Here is a 16,588-nt window from a genome sequence, read left to right on the forward strand (position 1 = left end):
GCAGAGTCGCCGAGCAGCTGGGCGCAGGAGTGAGCGCGCGTGCGAGCGGCCCGGGGTGGGGGGGGGGGGGGGAGCGCGGCTGCGGATCTGCCGCGGGCGGGAGCCGGCCGGCGTGTTGTGCACTCTGTAACCCGGGCGGCCCGGCTCCCTGCAGCCCCGCCGCGGCGCCCGAGCTCCCGGGGCCCGCCGCTGGCCGCGCGCTCGCCTCGCTGCCGGGAACCTGGACGAGCCCGGGAGAGCGAAGGTAAAAGGAAAGAGGAAGAGAGATGGAGGGCAGGGGAGAGGGAGAGGGGAGAGAAAGCGAGCGGGCGAGCGAGCGAGCGCGCTAATGTGGGTGCTCGCCGAACAAATTGCAGAGGCAATTGTGAGCAAGTTTGTACTTGCATGCCGGGGTTGTGCGTGCTTCATGGGAGGGAGAGGGCGGCGATGGTGGCGGCGGTGCTGGTGTGCGTACGTGTGTGACACTCAGGGATGAGGAGATAAGGAGGTGGAGAGCGTCCTCCCTGCTTCTCGTACGTAGATATCCCTATTAATATCCCCCGCTCGCGTTGTCATTTCCGCTTGTGGCACTTCTCTTGGGCTCCAGTGATGCAGAAGCAAAAGGCAGCCACCCTCTTGTTGTGATGGCCGGTACTGTTGCTACTATCAGATGGGAGATGCAGGGCGTTGGGCAAATTCTAGGAGCCTCCCTTCCTCCACCCTCGACTATTTTAGGAAGGGCTGAGGGGGGCGGGAGGGGGGGGAGGGGAAATAGGTAGCCCCGGCCGAGGGCTGGGAGACCTCGCAGAGGCCGGGCTTCAGACAGTCACCTTGCAATTGCTTCCAGGCAGAGCCTACGCTAGAGGGCAAGATAACTTTCATCTCCTCCCCGGAAAGACACGTTTCAGAAATTTTGCATTGCTGCCCGAGGAGTTCTGTGAAATGGTGGTTCACAGGGCGGCAGGTGCATGGCGAAAGGGCAGGAAAGTAGTGCAGAATAAAGCAGCTCTCGGCCGCCAAGCAAAGAAAGCCCGGTGGGAACCGCGGTGAGGTGTGCCGCCTGGGGTGCCAAGAGCTTGGAGGCTGCAAGTTCAGGCCCAGCCCAGGGAGAAACACCGGCTGTGAAACCGGTGTTAGCATCCTGGAATGTTCTTTCTCAGCTTTGCAGCTTGGGGTGGGAAACCTGTCTGTATCTGAAATTCATCTGTGAACGTTAAGAAAGTTCTAAACGAATTATTTTTCTCTTTTTGAGTGTAGTTTTGTCTTCATCTGAGATCCGCTTTACTAAAGGAAGTATTTGTAGACAAAAGCCAGACTTGTGCAAGAGAAAAATGTAGTAATTTTCAGTTAAGCAACAGTTATTAATATGACCCACATCTGCATAAAATGCTGATTTAATTAGTCGTGAGGATTGTTTTTTAAGAGGCCTGCTGTTCCCCATGATGAAAAAGATTAATAGTATGGGTAAACAGTTCCTAATATTGCTAGAACATTGTAATAAAACACATAGCTATTTTTTTTTCTTGTGTTTTTGAGTCTGTTCCTTACTTGGTGGCAAATTGAGAACAAAATGTACCAGATCAATGCTAATTTAATATGTTTCATGCTGAGGATAAAGGCACATCTTCAGACTGACTCAGATAATAATATTGCTAGCCTTTGAAAATATTTGCTCAGCTATTACATTATAGACTCATTGTTATCTTTCTTGACTAATGATTTTTCACAAACTGGTTTGTTTCTGTTCTCACTGTCCCCACATACACGTTCTTGTCCCTGGATTCTTTCTTGCAAGGGAGCCGAGGTTGGGAAAAGGTAGTTTACCATTCAGGATTTTTCAGGACTTGCTTGTCTTAAATGTGGAGGGCACCACACTGGGACCTGCTCTCTAAAAGTAGGCAACACACATAGCTTCTTGGCAACGACAGGCGGTGTAAATTGAACAGGATGTAGGAAGCCCCTGACTGGGCAAAGTTGCTGGCGTTTTCTCAGCTCTAGATACTGCAGCCACACCCCGTGGCCTGACCTTGAGAATCACACAGGGCCCAAGACTCCCCTGTGAGGGAATCGTGTTTCTCCCCCTCTTCACTGTCTGAGGCGTCCTTCCTTGTGATCTAATCCAACCAGAACCAGTGTTTGGCAAGAAGTGCCACATATACTCTAGCAAAGTATGGGAGGAAGGTAATAGATATCTTTGGGCCTGATTTATACTGCAACCTTCCCCCAAAAAGTTGAATCATGACACGTCATATTTGTCATACTGATCCGCTCTGTACTTAGTCTTTTGGTTACCTGTTTCCATGTTTGTTCTTCCAGAGAAAGGGCCAATTCTTATTTGTTCCCCTGTACATTTCATAGTAGTGAATAATTAACAGTACTATTCACTGATAGCCCATACACATACATTAGTAATATATCTATATTCACTCCAGATGTCCCTTTTCTCCCTACTGCTTAGCCATCTTAGTGTTTATTAATTAGTACCATTGCTAAAGGATGAATAGAGAAAAACAATAATTAACTTTAAAATTAGACACTTACATGACTCACTCCAGCAAAGGACTTAGAAGGGGTGGATGTGTATTTATTAGCTTTTTTATTTTTGCTTAATAGTGAATTTTAATAGGGGCTCTATTCTTATACATATATAGATGTCTACTTCAGTAATATTTATATTTCATACGGCTGTGACCCTGTTTGTGTCTTATGGTCTCAGTGCATCTTTCTCAGTTAGAAATGAACCACATCATCTCTGGTGGTTGCAGGGTTTGGAATTTTCTGTTATCGTTTCCTAGTACCTAAAATTGTAGTTGCATTGCTTTAAGATGTGTTCTTAGGGCCTAGCAGTGTTCCTCCTAATGTTTTTCCTAACGCGTTTTTTTTTTAGGAGCACAAACAAAAAACTGCCTTAGCCGCGAGTTGTCCATTCTGCTTAGAGACTAGAGAAGTCCAGGTTTGATGATTCACTCGTGTGCTTTTTTCACGGGGGCTGGTGTTAGAAGAGTGTGGTTCAGATAGGAGAATCCCAAATAGCAGACAGTGTAAATTCCCACTGCATTCTGCACAATAATTGCAGCAGATGGTTATCGATTGGGTATTCAGTTTGCTCGAACAGTTCCCTGGATTTCTCCATGAGAGAACTCACCCTGCTTTGTTGTCATATTATCGATTTCATCTCCCCCTCTGATGCGGAAGCTCTACGAGGGGCTTATCTGTCTTGTTTACTGCTATTTACTCAGTACCATTGTCCTTTACAAATAGTTTCTCAATACCCTTTTGCTGTATGAAATGTACTGGGCTCTTACTTCTCTGCCTGGAGTGGTGGAAGGCCTTAGCTACAGACGGATCTCAGTTCCTTCTCCTGGAAGGATTTGGAGACGGTGCCGGGACTGCTAATTCATACACAACCCATCAATGTCTACCTGCTTCTCTCTTTCCATCCCAGTACCGGTCCCCCTCACTGCCCACGATATCCTGCACCTATTAAAAACTCTTTTAATTTCCCTGGGAATAGTGAGCTCGTTGGTGCTGCTGGACCTTCCTCTGCCCACAACCTCAACCGCCCACAATCGCTCAGTTCCAGGAGTGAATTTCAAGCTTTTGTGACCTCTGACCAGCTATTTTAGTGGTCACTTGTGCTGCCAGTGGTTTTGGACCTGGGGAGCACGCTCGAGGGCACCTCTCTCCACTTCTCATATTGCAGGTAGAGAAACTGAGGCCAGGGGAAGGAAAATGGAAACCAGTTATTTGCTGGACCTCTGCTACATGCCAAACAGTCTGCTAAGCATATTATATATTTATCTTTTTAAACTGATGCAGGATAAAATTAAACCAATAATTTAGCATAAAATGACTTCATTTTACAGATGAAGCCACAAGTGCTCGGAAAAGTTTACTTTTCTTCAGGTCACATGGATGGAGTTAAGACTCTGCCCCAGATCTTTCTTAGTCCATAGTGTGTGGATGTCGTGGTACCATACTCCCTGTGGTAGGTCGTTACTGGGGACTTCCAGCTCACACTCAGTCAGCTAGTTGGAACAAAGCTAAGCCTAGAACTCGTATCTTCTGACCCCCAGTTTCCTTTTCTTTTTATTTTATTTGTTTGATTAATTAGAAATTTCTTATATATCCCCCTGAGTGAAAGTATCAGTAAACAGCAAGACTATCAGAATTTCACAAAGGAGGAAATGCACATATGATGAAAACAAAATATTTTATCTTCTGTCTGAAAAAGGAAGGATATTGCATTTACTTCTTTTGCAGTGAGGAGGGAGGGGTTTTCTGTAAAACAAAAATGTCTGTTGAGGGCCTGGGATGTTCTCAGGGATCCATTTGGCATCGATGGTGAGATGTCAGAGTGAGAACAGTTATAGACTCTACCCTTGCAGAATGTTCACAGTCTACTTAGAGTGTGAGACTAACAGTGGTGGTGAATATAAGACAAATTATACTTATAATAACATGGGTTGTTAGTGCTCAGTGTGTACAGGAGCATTTAAGGATGGCTTCAAGCAGGGTGGGGGGCCTGGGCCAGGTATTTAGTGATCCTTGGGATCTGCTCAGCTAACAGTGCCCCACACAAGGGCGAAGTTGTTACCGCAAGCATATGAGTGTGTGAGGTGAAGATACTGGAAGTAAGATCTGCACAGCCCCTCTGGCTGCTGAGCTCAGTTGATGGTACCACGACCCACGCAATCTCCAGGCAGAATCCTGGGAGTTATCCGAGACACTTTGACAACCCCATTGCCCATTTCCTATCTCCCCTCCCTGACCAGTCATCAACTACTACACATTTGCCTCCTAGAGATTTTTCAGATCTTACCCTGTACTCACTGTCTTATTTTAGTCTGTCATCATCTTGACTCCTGAGATATTTTCCTTAGGGATCTTTCTGAATCTTTCAGTCTTGTCTCCTTCAAATACACCCTTAAAAACTGTACCTAGAATAATCTCAATTATACTTGGGCACTTCTAGCTTAAAATCCCCCGGTGGTTTCCTATTGCCTCCCAGAGAATCAGGATGAAGCTTCTGAGCATAGCACACAGGGCCCTCAACCGTCCGGTGCTACCTCCTTCTCCAGCCTCAGCTCCAGAATGTCACCTGGGAGAGTCCTTCGTGATCCAACTCTTGGTGCTTCCCACATAGAATCATCTGTTTCTTGTGTCCATGACTTTGCTCAAGTTATTCACTCCACCTGGCATGTGTCTTTCATATTTTTTTCCTGACTAGCTCATTTACCAAGATTCAGTTCAGGGGTGAGCTCCCTCCCAGGACACTTTTCCAGAACCTTCCGATTGGCTTAGCGCCCACCCTTTGTATTTTCCATCTCTGTATTTGGACTTGCCCGTGGTATTGTTATATTGTTTTTTTTTTTTTTTTTAATATGTTGTATCTCCCACTATGTTCTAAGCTCCTCAAAAAATAGAAACTATGTCATATTCATCTTGGTACCCCCAGCCTTGACCTCTGAGACTCAGAATGGATTTGTTATACTATAGAAGTAAGACTGAATACGTAACCTGAATTTAGACATAAGTAGAGAAATTCTGAGTTTAACATGGCCTTCAAAAGATAAATATATCATATATATATATGTATATATATATCTCAAGTATTTGTATCAAGTATATATATATTTATATGTATATATATGTATATACATTATATACATTTATATGTATATATATGTACATATATATTTATATGTATAAAAGAGAGGGAGAGGAGAGTTGGAGATTAATCTATTATATAACATAAATGTGAACGAGAAGAGGGTAGAAACATGGTGATCTGTAATGCAGTGACTTACAGAAATCCTTTTTAATTCCATAATTCTTTTTTTTTTTTTTAAAGTTTTTTAACGTTTATTTGTTTTTGGGACAGAGAGAGACAGAGCATGAACGGGGGAGGGGCAGAGAGAGAGGGAGACACAGAATCGGAAACAGGCTCCAGGCTCCGAGCCATCAGCCCAGAGCCTGACGCGGGGCTCGATCTCATGGACCGCGAGATCGTGACCTGGCTGAAGTCGGACGCTTAACCGACTGCGCCACCCAGGCGCCCCTAATTCCATAATTCTTGATTGATGGTGGGAGTCATGACTTTTATGAACTCCAGGGCTGATCAGAAGCTGGCTTGGGATAACTGAATTAACATGAATTTCTTCCTTCATCTCTACTTAGTATATATGTAGTTTTCTAGCCAGCTAGAGAAAGTTATATTCTTACATTTGGGGAAGTTCACTTTCTAACAGTTTAAAGGACCCATTTGTAATATCCTCAAGGCACTTCCCACTGCTTACTAGTCTTCAAACTATGGTAGCTTTTGCCTGTGGGCAAGTGGAATATTTTTCCCCAGGAGATGAGGGCTGCTAATAGGCACATAATTCCAGCAAGGCTAAAGGCCTTGATGCATGCCAGGCCAGCCATAAACAATTATTTCTCCTCTGAGGATCCCTTGGAAAGCCACCCGTTGAAAGGTACCTCTCTAGCTCAGAAGCTGCCAAGTTTTGGGTCCTCCTTCTACTAAATATCCTTTCAAGTAGCCAAGAGAAGTCTGCCTGTGTCTTCTTACCAGTTAAGGCTACTTCACTGTACCATCTCACCCTAACTTGTTAAGTGACCAAGTACATTCTTCTCGCTCCATTATACCTTTCGGATGCTTTTCCCATAGGGCAGCAGCAATATGCAATGTTTTGCATCCTTTTTGAGATAGTGTTCTAAAACAGGTGTTATCAGCTTTGCATTCATGCATTCTAACCGGATACCCATGCATGCTAATATTAATAATGCCATCTTAAAATTAGTCGTAATTTATAATATACTCTATCACACAGCCTCTGTCTCATAAATCATACTGTTTGAATGACCACACATTCAGGTTATAATATAGTTGTCGATAGCACTCATCGATTCCTCTTGGTTTCTTTTTTTTTCCTTCTGGCAGGTGGCCCTTCCACATGGATGTGCTTTCCCTACAGGTGTGTCTGTACCATCCTTCCCTGCCCCCGGCCCGTTCTTTTTCTTCACCTTCCTCCTCATAATGCACAAGTGTGCATTAATGCCTTGGTGTGCGGCCCCTTGGTTAAGTTTCTGTCTCTGGGTGCATGTTCAACCTCCTCTCCTTTCTTCATTATTTATCCTACTTCTGGCGAAACCTTCTCTTCACCTAACCTTAGGGTTAGGAAATCCTTCTTCAAACTAAATGTCTCAATGTCAGGATTTCAACTACTCTCTTAACCTTTCTGTCTCCTTGCCCAGTCCAGGATGATGAATTAAACTTGACCAAAGCTGAGAATTCAGGATGGGGTTAGAAAGAAAATGGCCTTTCTGCTCAAGCCACCCCTAACCCTAGCCTTACAACCTGTTTTGGAGTCTTTCTGTATGGGAAAAAAAGAAGCTAAATCAAATCCATGTTGACGTCTGAAAACAGAATATTTGAAACTCACATTTTTAGAATGAAATACTTTTCCATTTATACTGTTTTAACTTATCAAATAGTTATTAGAAGCTAAGATTTTTTTTAAGTTTTTATTTTTAAATTTTGATCCCAGTGTAGTTAACATACAGTGTTGTATGGGTTTCAGGTGTAAAATACAGTTATTGAACAATTCTGTACATTACTCAGTGCCCATCTAGGAGCTAAGATGTAATCTCATTCCTGGAAATTGTACAAATGAAACAGCAAAATATATGCACAAAGCAGGCTGAAATAGCATATATAAGAGAACTTGGGAGTATTAAGAAAGAAGACTCAGTATTGGACTTCATAGTACATTCACTTTCATAGATCAATGGAGAAAGATTATAGTTTAAAGAGAAAACATGGGATACGTGAACATTTCCTTTTTAGCAACCAACTTTATTATGTGTATCTCATGTACGTATTTATTTTGTCAAATATAAGAATTCCTAGCATTTGCGTAGTGCTTAGTAAATATTTTACCTGGCAATGAATTATCTATTCGAATTGAATACAAATAGTTTTCTTTTTAGCACTAGGATGATGTATGTAGTTTTTTTTTTTTAATATTGTACCTTTTCTATTTGTTTTTCAGATTCCTAAGAGAACAGTCTTAAAATAAAAGAAAGAAAAGAAGTGGCTCAGTCTTGGAAGTGCCATCTCCTTGCCAGCTGCTGCAAGCGCTGGGGATTCATTTACGACAGAATAGATCCAGAAAGCTCCAGTATGTTTTCGTGAGTGATATGGTGCTACATCGCCCGGGGACAAGAGTGTCTGCTGTCGGTTTCCTGCTGGGGGAGACAGCATGGCTGCCTCCAGGACGGCCTCACGGTCTCCCCGGGACATCGCCAATGTGATGCAAAGGTTGCAAGGTAAGGGACAGAAATGTCAGGGTTTGTTCTGTATTTTTAAAGTACACTTTAAATACCAACTTAACTCAGGATCTTTTCAATTTGCTTGCACTTTTATTCAATTTTATGAAACTACAGCAAGGGATCACAAAATGACGTCTCTCATGCTAGCGTTTTCAGACTAGTCATGCTGTTTGAAGATGCTATCTTTTTCACGTAGAAAAGAGACAAAGACAAACCTCTTTGTTTGGTTTTATGTCTGCATTAGTGTGATCTTTAGTGGTTATTCAGTGTCTAGCTGGGAATTCAGTTATCGCCAAACTGCCCTTCAGTCACCAATGACAATACAGTGCCGTGACAGTGCACAAGGGTATCATGACGATGGTGACAAAAAATTGTACGCTGTGGTCAGATAAGTCAACTAATAGTTTAAATATCCAAACTAGGAAGCCCTCAGAGATCTAGAAAGTCTTTTAGCAAAATGAGGCAAAGAGGTGCAGAGGGTTTAAGACGTGACGGGATTAATGGCGAGTGGCAGTGTGTGGACTAGAACCACCTTCCTCACCACTGTTCTTTCTCTAATAGCCAACTTTTCTAGAAGACAATTAGCAGTGAAATGTTATAGCAGCTTATAGATTAATTCGTAATTGTGAATTACACACGCATTGAAACATGTATATTCTTTAAACCATAAAAATAATAATCTTAGAAGACTATGAAAATATTGCTTCCTTGTCACAGTCCTAATGCTACCTCTCCCCAACTTGAAACGGATATAAACATATTCAAATTTTATAGGGTTTTTTTTTCCTGGTATTTGTTGGGAGAGCCTAAAATAATGTTACAGGTTGGCTTTTTGCTCTTCGAGTATCTCCAGCAAGCAAGCGATTGCTGTGGTTTTCCACCGCGACCATCATATTAATCTCTTACAATCCCACCTTCCTCATTTATAGTGTATTTGATGTGAATAGCAGTCATTTCCAGGTAAGCCCTCTTGACTTTCAAATACAGGTGAAACTCTGGACATTCGTGGCCCAGGGCATGCTCTCAGCTACAGAAAGCCACGAGCTTAGTGGAGCTGTGCGTTTCTCCATGTCAGACCGGAGACCACCACTGTCCCTGACACCCCTGCAATCACAAGGCTCCCATGCGTGTAGATTGTCCTGGGCTGGTTTTTGATGCTTCAGTGCCAGTGGCACTTATTTCAAGTTTATTGCTGGAAGATCTCATCGTCACACCAGAAAGAGCTTGGTTAAATAAAAGAACAGATCCTTGCTGAATATGTGGGCATAGACCTCCTCCATAGGCCAAAAACAAACAAACAAACAAACAAACAAACAAACCCTGATTATGTCTACACAGTGCTAAGGATCTCCAGTTTAAATTGTAGATCTTTTTTTGGGTAGATGGAATACTGAACTTAGAGTTCCATTTTTCTGTCTGTGTCTGTCTTTGTTGTTTCCTGGGCACAAATTCCTGAGCCATGTTGTGCCTCAGTGACCTCATTTACAAAAAGATGGAAAGGAAACCAGAGGCCCCTTACAAAAGATAAGGAAGATAATTAGGTAATAAAGCAGATTTTCCTTTGAGTTTACTAAATATGAAAATTCCCTGGATCATATATATGTATATGTATATATGTGTACATATATGTATGTGTACATATATGTATGTATGTGTACATATATATGTACATATACATATATACATATATACACATATACATATATATGTACATACATATGTGTGTGTATATATATACACATATATGTATATACACACACACAATAAAGGGAAATTGTACAGGGTAATTTGAAAAAGATTAAATAAGAATCAGATTATGATTGTACAAAGTATTTACTTTTTATTCTTATTTTGCTTTGAAATTTTTTTAGTAAGGTAGTGGTTAGGTTAAGAGGGGAGGGAAGAGTACTGTGCCTCAGTCTCTTATTATTTCTGTAGCGTATAGATATGTGGTTTTTCCTGAGAAGTGTGTGTAGTAGGGGAAGGACTGGAGCCCCTCACTCCCATCCCATGCCTGGCTTGTCCCAGTGGCTGTCCCATTTTAACATCTGTGCATTTCGAGACCCCACCTGTAAAATGCGGACTGCTCACACTCTGGATTGTTTCAAGCTCAGCAAGATGATGACAAAAAGTGCTTTAAAAACTCTACTCTCATCTAATGAGCTGTTCAAATAGCCATGGAAGAAAACTGGATGAAGAGGCATAGGCTTGATAATTTGTTGCAAATTTTTCTAGCCATGCAGATTTGAGAAGGAATGTTAGTAGTTTTATATATCCTGTGCTGTATAAAACTAGTAATTTTATTACATAATAAAGTGACTATACTCACTGTATTACTTTTTCCTTTGTAGTAAAAGGAAGAATTATAACATGTGATAAGGGTATCTGACAAACTCAGAATAATAAACCTTTTACCATTCGACAGTGGACAAAATTCCTGAGCACTAGATATTTATCATTAGTTTTTAGCATCAAATATATATACACATGTAGTTTTTAGCATCAATTATATATATACATATATGCATATATACATATATATACATATCAATTATATATACATATATGCATCAATTATATATATACACGTGTATATATATGCATATTATATATGTATATATATAATTGATGCTAAAAACTAATGATAAATATCTAATGCTCAGGAATTTTTTCTACTGTATATATACATACATATATATATATACACACACACACAAACACACACACTTACATTATTAATGGCAGCAAAATGAAAGGTCTGCACTCCCACAAGGTGCAGTGGACCTAGCCTACAGCAGTGGAAACAGAATGTAACAGAAGGTGATATGGTGGATATATCTGTTAGCATATTGATCTGTTGGGTTACTTGTGCTGAATTAGCTGGCAAGGTTTGTGTCTCCACTGCATCTCAGTTCTCATTGTGCATCCTGCTGATGCTTTGAGCCCAAACAAGAGTCAGCGTCCCCAGATAGAGGAGATCTATTTTCTGTCAAGGGTACTTAGTGTCTGTTTTTACCTGCTGGAACCTCCAAACCAGTGACCATGGTGCTAATTAACGGAGGGCTAGCATTATTGTCCAGATAATGAAGACAAATGAGAGAATATATTTGAGGAAAAATAAATCTGTTAACTTAAAATATAACCAGAGTTGCTATTTTCAAAGTTCAAATCCATGAGGACATTTTTCTAGAATCCCCCCCTTTTTTTTCTTAGATAATCCAAGTAACTGTGTTATCTTTCCCCCTCTTGAGTTTTATTGTCCTATTGGATCTGTGTATAACTAATAAAAATCATGTAGCTTTGCATAATGGCAACTTGGCTTTGCTCACTTGCTTATTTAGTTTATAACCATAATTGTTGACTGTTTTTCTGCTTTTAATTTTTATTTCTAGTGCTAGGAAATTGAAACACATACACAGATTGCTACATAATTTAGCTGCTACTGTAGTAGTTCAATATTTCACCTTTGCCAATATTTGTGCTTGTTTGAGCATAATGTTTTAGGCTGGGATCCTGAATTATGGATGAGCAGACAGACTGCAATGCAGACTTTCGTTTGCTCCTAAGAGTAATGAAGGTTTCTGTAACTTCCATCAGTTTAAATGTAACCTTAAAAGCAAATACAAGACAATAGTATGATACAAGAATACTAAAATTTTAAAAGCACATTGTATATATATATATCTTTTCGGCTCTTTAACAGCTAAGGGGTTCCATTTCACAGGTGGCTTATGGAGTCATTTCAGTTGTTAGTCACATCTAAAAAATACATGTCTGGGGCGCCTGGGTGGCGCAGTCGGTTAAGCGTCCGACTTCAGCCAGGTCACGATCTCGCGGTCCGTGAGTTCGAGCCCCGCGTCGGGCTCTGGGCTGATGGCTCAGGGCCTGGAGCCTGTTTCCGATTCTGTGTCTCCCTCTCTCTCTGCCCCTCCCCCGTTCATGCTCTGTCTCTCTCTGTCCCAAAAATAAATAAAAAGTTGAAAAAAAAAATTAAAAAAAAATAAAATAAAATAAAAAATAAAAAATACATGTCTGAACTCTTAAGATTATAAATTTCTTTAAGACAATGACAGTATCTTTGTAAATGTCATCATGCTGCTACATAACATTAGCTTAAAAAAGATTTGTTGAATGGCTTTTATCAAATACATTTTTGTCGTTTGAAGATAATCTATCAAAGTTTAAGGAGTTTTAAATGGACGTATCAGTGTTTGTTACTGTAAGCCGGGGCGGCATCAGTGTAAACTTATAAAATGAGTGGTAAATGCCAGAGAAGATTCAAAATGTGCATGCAAAGGTGTTGTGTAGAGATTACTTTGATAAAAAAGGAGGATTACTGATTGCAAGGTCGAGTTTTTATTTTTAAACCTGTGAATAAGGGGCGCCTGGGTGGCGCAGTCGGTTAAGCGTCCGACTTCAGCCAGGTCACGATCTCGCGGTCCGTGAGTTCGAGCCCCACGTCGGGCTCTGGGCTGATGGCTCAGAGCCTGGAGCCTGTTTCCGATTCTGTGTCTCCCTCTCTCTCTGCCCCTCCCCTGTTCATGCTCTGTCTCTCTCTGTCCCAAAAATAAATAAACGTTGAAAAAAAAAATTTAAACCTGTGAATAAATTCAAGACGAAAGAAATGAGAAAAGGGATAAATACGTATTCTTGGAGACGTATCTATGAAATTTGCTAACTGTTCAGTAAAACCTAATCATGCCTCCCTCTAAAATGGCTTTTATGGTTAAAGTCTTTTTTGGTTAAATATGACATTTCCTGTAAATCTATTATACTGTAAAATAAAACCTCAGCTAACAAAAAAGTTAACTGAAAAGTAGAATCAGGGGCACCTGGGTGGCTCAGTCAGTTGGCATCTGACTTCAGCTCAGGTCATGATCTCACAGCTCATGAGTTCGAGCCCCACATCGGGCTCTGTGCTGACAGCTCAGAGCCTGGAGCCTGCTTCAGATTCTGTGTCTTCCTTGCTCTCTGCCCCTTCCGGACTTACACTCTTTCTCTCTCTGTCAAAAATAAATAATACATGAAATGAAATGAAATGAAATGAAATGAAATGAAATGAAATAATAAAATAAAATAGTAGAATCAACATTAATAAATAAATGGCATAATTTCCTATAGTGTAACATTAAATAAACATCAGAGAAGGAAAGGTTTGTCATTTATGAGGATTCTCATTTTTTTACAGTGCCTTGAGAGATTAACTTCTAAATTTTATTACTCTGACTTAATGACTCTTCTTATATTGCCAAAAATCCATTTATTGTATTTAGGATGAAATTCTCTATTTGGTTTAATCTCTTTCTTCCTACAACGAATGTTGTGTGCTACTATCTCAAATTTAAATACTAAGCAAAATGCAGCACAAAACAGTGATCATTTATTTATGTTTTGGAACATCATGGTTAAATAAATCTTTAATGAATAAATGGATAAATCACAATCCCTAAATTAATGAATTGAAGATGAAATTAGTCAAGACATAATGTAAAAGCAAAGGAAGAAGCCAGTTAAATGGAATCCCACTGTATTTGCCCCTTCAAAATATTTTTTTTATCTGAATTTTATTTTTAATCAAACTTGGGTTATGATCATAAAATCATGTTAAGGACACACATCTAGCCGAACCAGTGCCTATGCTCAGCTCTCAGATGCATGTGTTGTTTTTTTTTTAACTTTCATGCTTTAAAGATATTTTTCCTTCCTAACGGCATATTACATGTTCATATTACTTTTAAATGCAATAAAGTGTATACGTTATACATTCATATAATGAATGCCCTGTCCTCCAAACCTGTCTGCAGAGCTGTTTTACCTATCCTGGGTTATGGAGAAGGTGCCTGAAGGCCTTCAAGATCTTCAAAGGCCTGCAAAAATATTGGCTCTCAAATAGAAAAAGAAAACTGCTAAATCAAAATTCACAGAGGTTTAATTCTCTCTCTGCCTCTCTGTCTCTCTCTCAAAAATAAATAAATAAACTTAAAAAAATTAATAGAGATTTACAAATGTATAATCATTTCAACTAGTCAAATGTAAATCAAATCAATTCAAAAATTATATACGGGTTAATGTATTTAAATATGCAGTTTGGGTACTCTATATTGCTGTTGATATAGTATGTGGCTGGCCTCTAGGCCTAAGAGCAATTGAGGCCTACAAATAAAACATAAAGCATTCCTACACATTGCTTTCAAATTAATTCCTTTTAATATACCACTTAATTTTGTCACTCCCGTGATGAAAATCTTCCTTGACCTCTTGACCTCCTTATTAAATCCCAACTTCTTGGCTTGGCTTCCTTATTCAAACTGTGTCTTAACTGCCCAGCATTTGTCTCCTCTCGCTCCCCTACCTAGCCCTAGATATCTACCAAATGCCACTATTTGCAGTGCTTTCAAGATGCCCTGACTCTTCTGTGATCTTCTAGGGAGCTTTTGGGAATGAACTCTCTTGGCTCCTCCTAAAACCCGACTTATCTTCAAGTCTCAAATTCAGCCTCCTCCATGAAGTCTCTGTTGCTGATAAAATCAGAAATTCTGTCTAAAGCCCTTTAGCACTTTGTAGCACTATAATAGGAATTATCTAGTATTGCTTTGCGTTATGTTATGTGCGTGTGGCCAACCACTCAGAATATAAACACATTGAAGGCAAAAATTGGGTCAATTTCACATCAGTGCCCTACAGATTGACTAGGCAGTGCATTTCATAATGTGGATTCTTCATAAGTATTTGTTGAGTGAATACAATATAAATATGTAATATCATACTGATTTTCAATGGTGGAAGCAGGGCGACCCAGAAGGAGGTAATTTGGGTAAATCACCAAGAGAGATTAGAGTAGCTTGGACTAGATACTAAACAGTGGAGGGGGAGAAAAGTGGTAAAAATCTAGATTTATTTTGAAAGTAAAGCTGAAATAATTTTCTGATGGATTGAATGTGGTGTATGAGAGAGAGGAAAGAAAGTTGGCCCCCTCATTTTTCATTTTGAAATGAGATAAGACAAAAGACTATTGGGAACAGGGTTGAGGAAACTCAAGAGCTTTTTTTGGATGTGTTCCATTTTAGAAGGCTGGTGGATAGCCCAAAAAGTGGCTGAGTATATATGACTGTAGACATCAAGGGAGAGGACACAGCTGGAGAAAGTATTTGGAGATCCTGAGCGCACAGACAGTATTTAAAGCTGTGGGGTTGATCGACACCACCTGGAGAACAAGGACACATAGGGAACATAGGTTGGAAAAACCATCCACCGTTGGTCGATGAGGTGGTGAAGGAATGAGGAAGGTCTCATATATGAGATCGAGAAGCTGCAGCCTATGTGGTAAGAAAAAGAAGAAGGAAGATCTGGAAGCCAAGAGAAGAAAGAATTCAAGGAGGGAGTGATCAATTATGTTAATGCTGTTAACATTCTTTTTATGTTCATGCTTCCAAATGTTTATAGTATATAAAAAGATTATGTGTTTATATATATAAATATCAGGCCTGAGTGAGCCAAGTACATGTGCATATAGTTTCAAATTCATTTCTGGAAGAATAAAAGAATAGCCCTGTGCATTCCCCATAAAGAGTTGCAAGATTCTTGGACGTTAATTGGATAAGAGCAATTCCTTAAGAATTTATTAAGTGTAATTCTGTACTTCATGTAAAGCCCAGTCAAAAATGCATCTTAAGAATAAAATGCCTCTCACTCTGGCTCTAACAAGTCCTGCATTCTTATGGAGCCGATGGTCCTCATGAGAACAGTGCTCCCACTGATGCCCTTTTGTGTGTGACTGTCACATCTCAGTGCCTTCCTTCCTTGTGCACCTTCTGCCCTCCAAAATCTCCGCTTGCACCCCTTGACATCATTTTTCTAGGTTCTTTCCACATAACAAAGTTAATAGCATTCCTCTTGTGTTTGGAGAAAATCTTCATGGAGTCAGTATCATGTATTTTCATTGCTTTGGTCATTGTTTAATTAGTTCCTCTAGGGCATAGTTTCTTGAAAAGAAAAGAGAAGGTATGACCCTGTAAGTGTTTGGGTTATCTGAAAGATGGGGTGGACTCTGGGATTTCTTCCCAGAAATCTAGGAGGTACCCTTCCCAAGACTGGAATGGTACCCTTCCCAAAAGGACTTGAATTTGGGAAAACTGCATTTGCATTGAGGAAAACTCACTGTGCTGGTGGCTATTTAACCCTGCTTGTGTTGGATCAGAATGGGTTCTTGGGGTAACCTCTTGCAGAAGGAGGAAGACCACACTGGTGCCCATGAACTTTAGTTCCATTAATGTGT

At 40.4% G+C, this 16,588-nt stretch overlaps 1 protein-coding gene and 1 long non-coding RNA gene across 5 annotated transcripts in view; one reads left to right on the forward strand and one right to left on the reverse strand.

Moving 5' to 3' along the window:
- The window catches only part of LOC124529027 (uncharacterized), a 41,928-nt gene extending 41,283 nt beyond the window's left edge, over positions 1-645 (reverse strand). For 2 of the 3 annotated variants that reach the window (XR_006966270.1, XR_006966271.1), the window contains exon 1: positions 381-644. This is a non-coding gene — a long non-coding RNA (uncharacterized LOC124529027). Of the gene's footprint in view, positions 1-380 lie in introns of all 3 variants that reach the window. The other variant, XR_006966272.1, reaches the window with a different exon arrangement.
- The window catches only part of SYNE1 (spectrin repeat containing nuclear envelope protein 1), a 473,246-nt gene that overhangs the window by 379 nt on the left and 456,279 nt on the right, over positions 1-16,588 (forward strand). The window contains exons 1-2 of one of the 2 annotated variants that reach the window (XM_047102922.1): positions 75-244; positions 8,034-8,310. In XM_047102922.1, coding sequence (XP_046958878.1) covers positions 8,244-8,310 — 67 coding nt within the window. In that variant the 5' untranslated portion in view covers positions 75-244; positions 8,034-8,243. Of the gene's footprint in view, positions 1-74; positions 245-8,033; positions 8,311-16,588 lie in introns of those variants that run through there. The other variant, XM_047102923.1, reaches the window with a different exon arrangement.

This window comes from Lynx rufus, unplaced genomic scaffold (genome assembly GCF_022079265.1).
Source record: "Lynx rufus isolate CCGP_SWC_20201006 ecotype Redwood Valley unplaced genomic scaffold, mLynRuf1.p SCAF_6, whole genome shotgun sequence".
Lineage (NCBI taxonomy): Eukaryota > Metazoa > Chordata > Mammalia > Carnivora > Felidae > Lynx > Lynx rufus.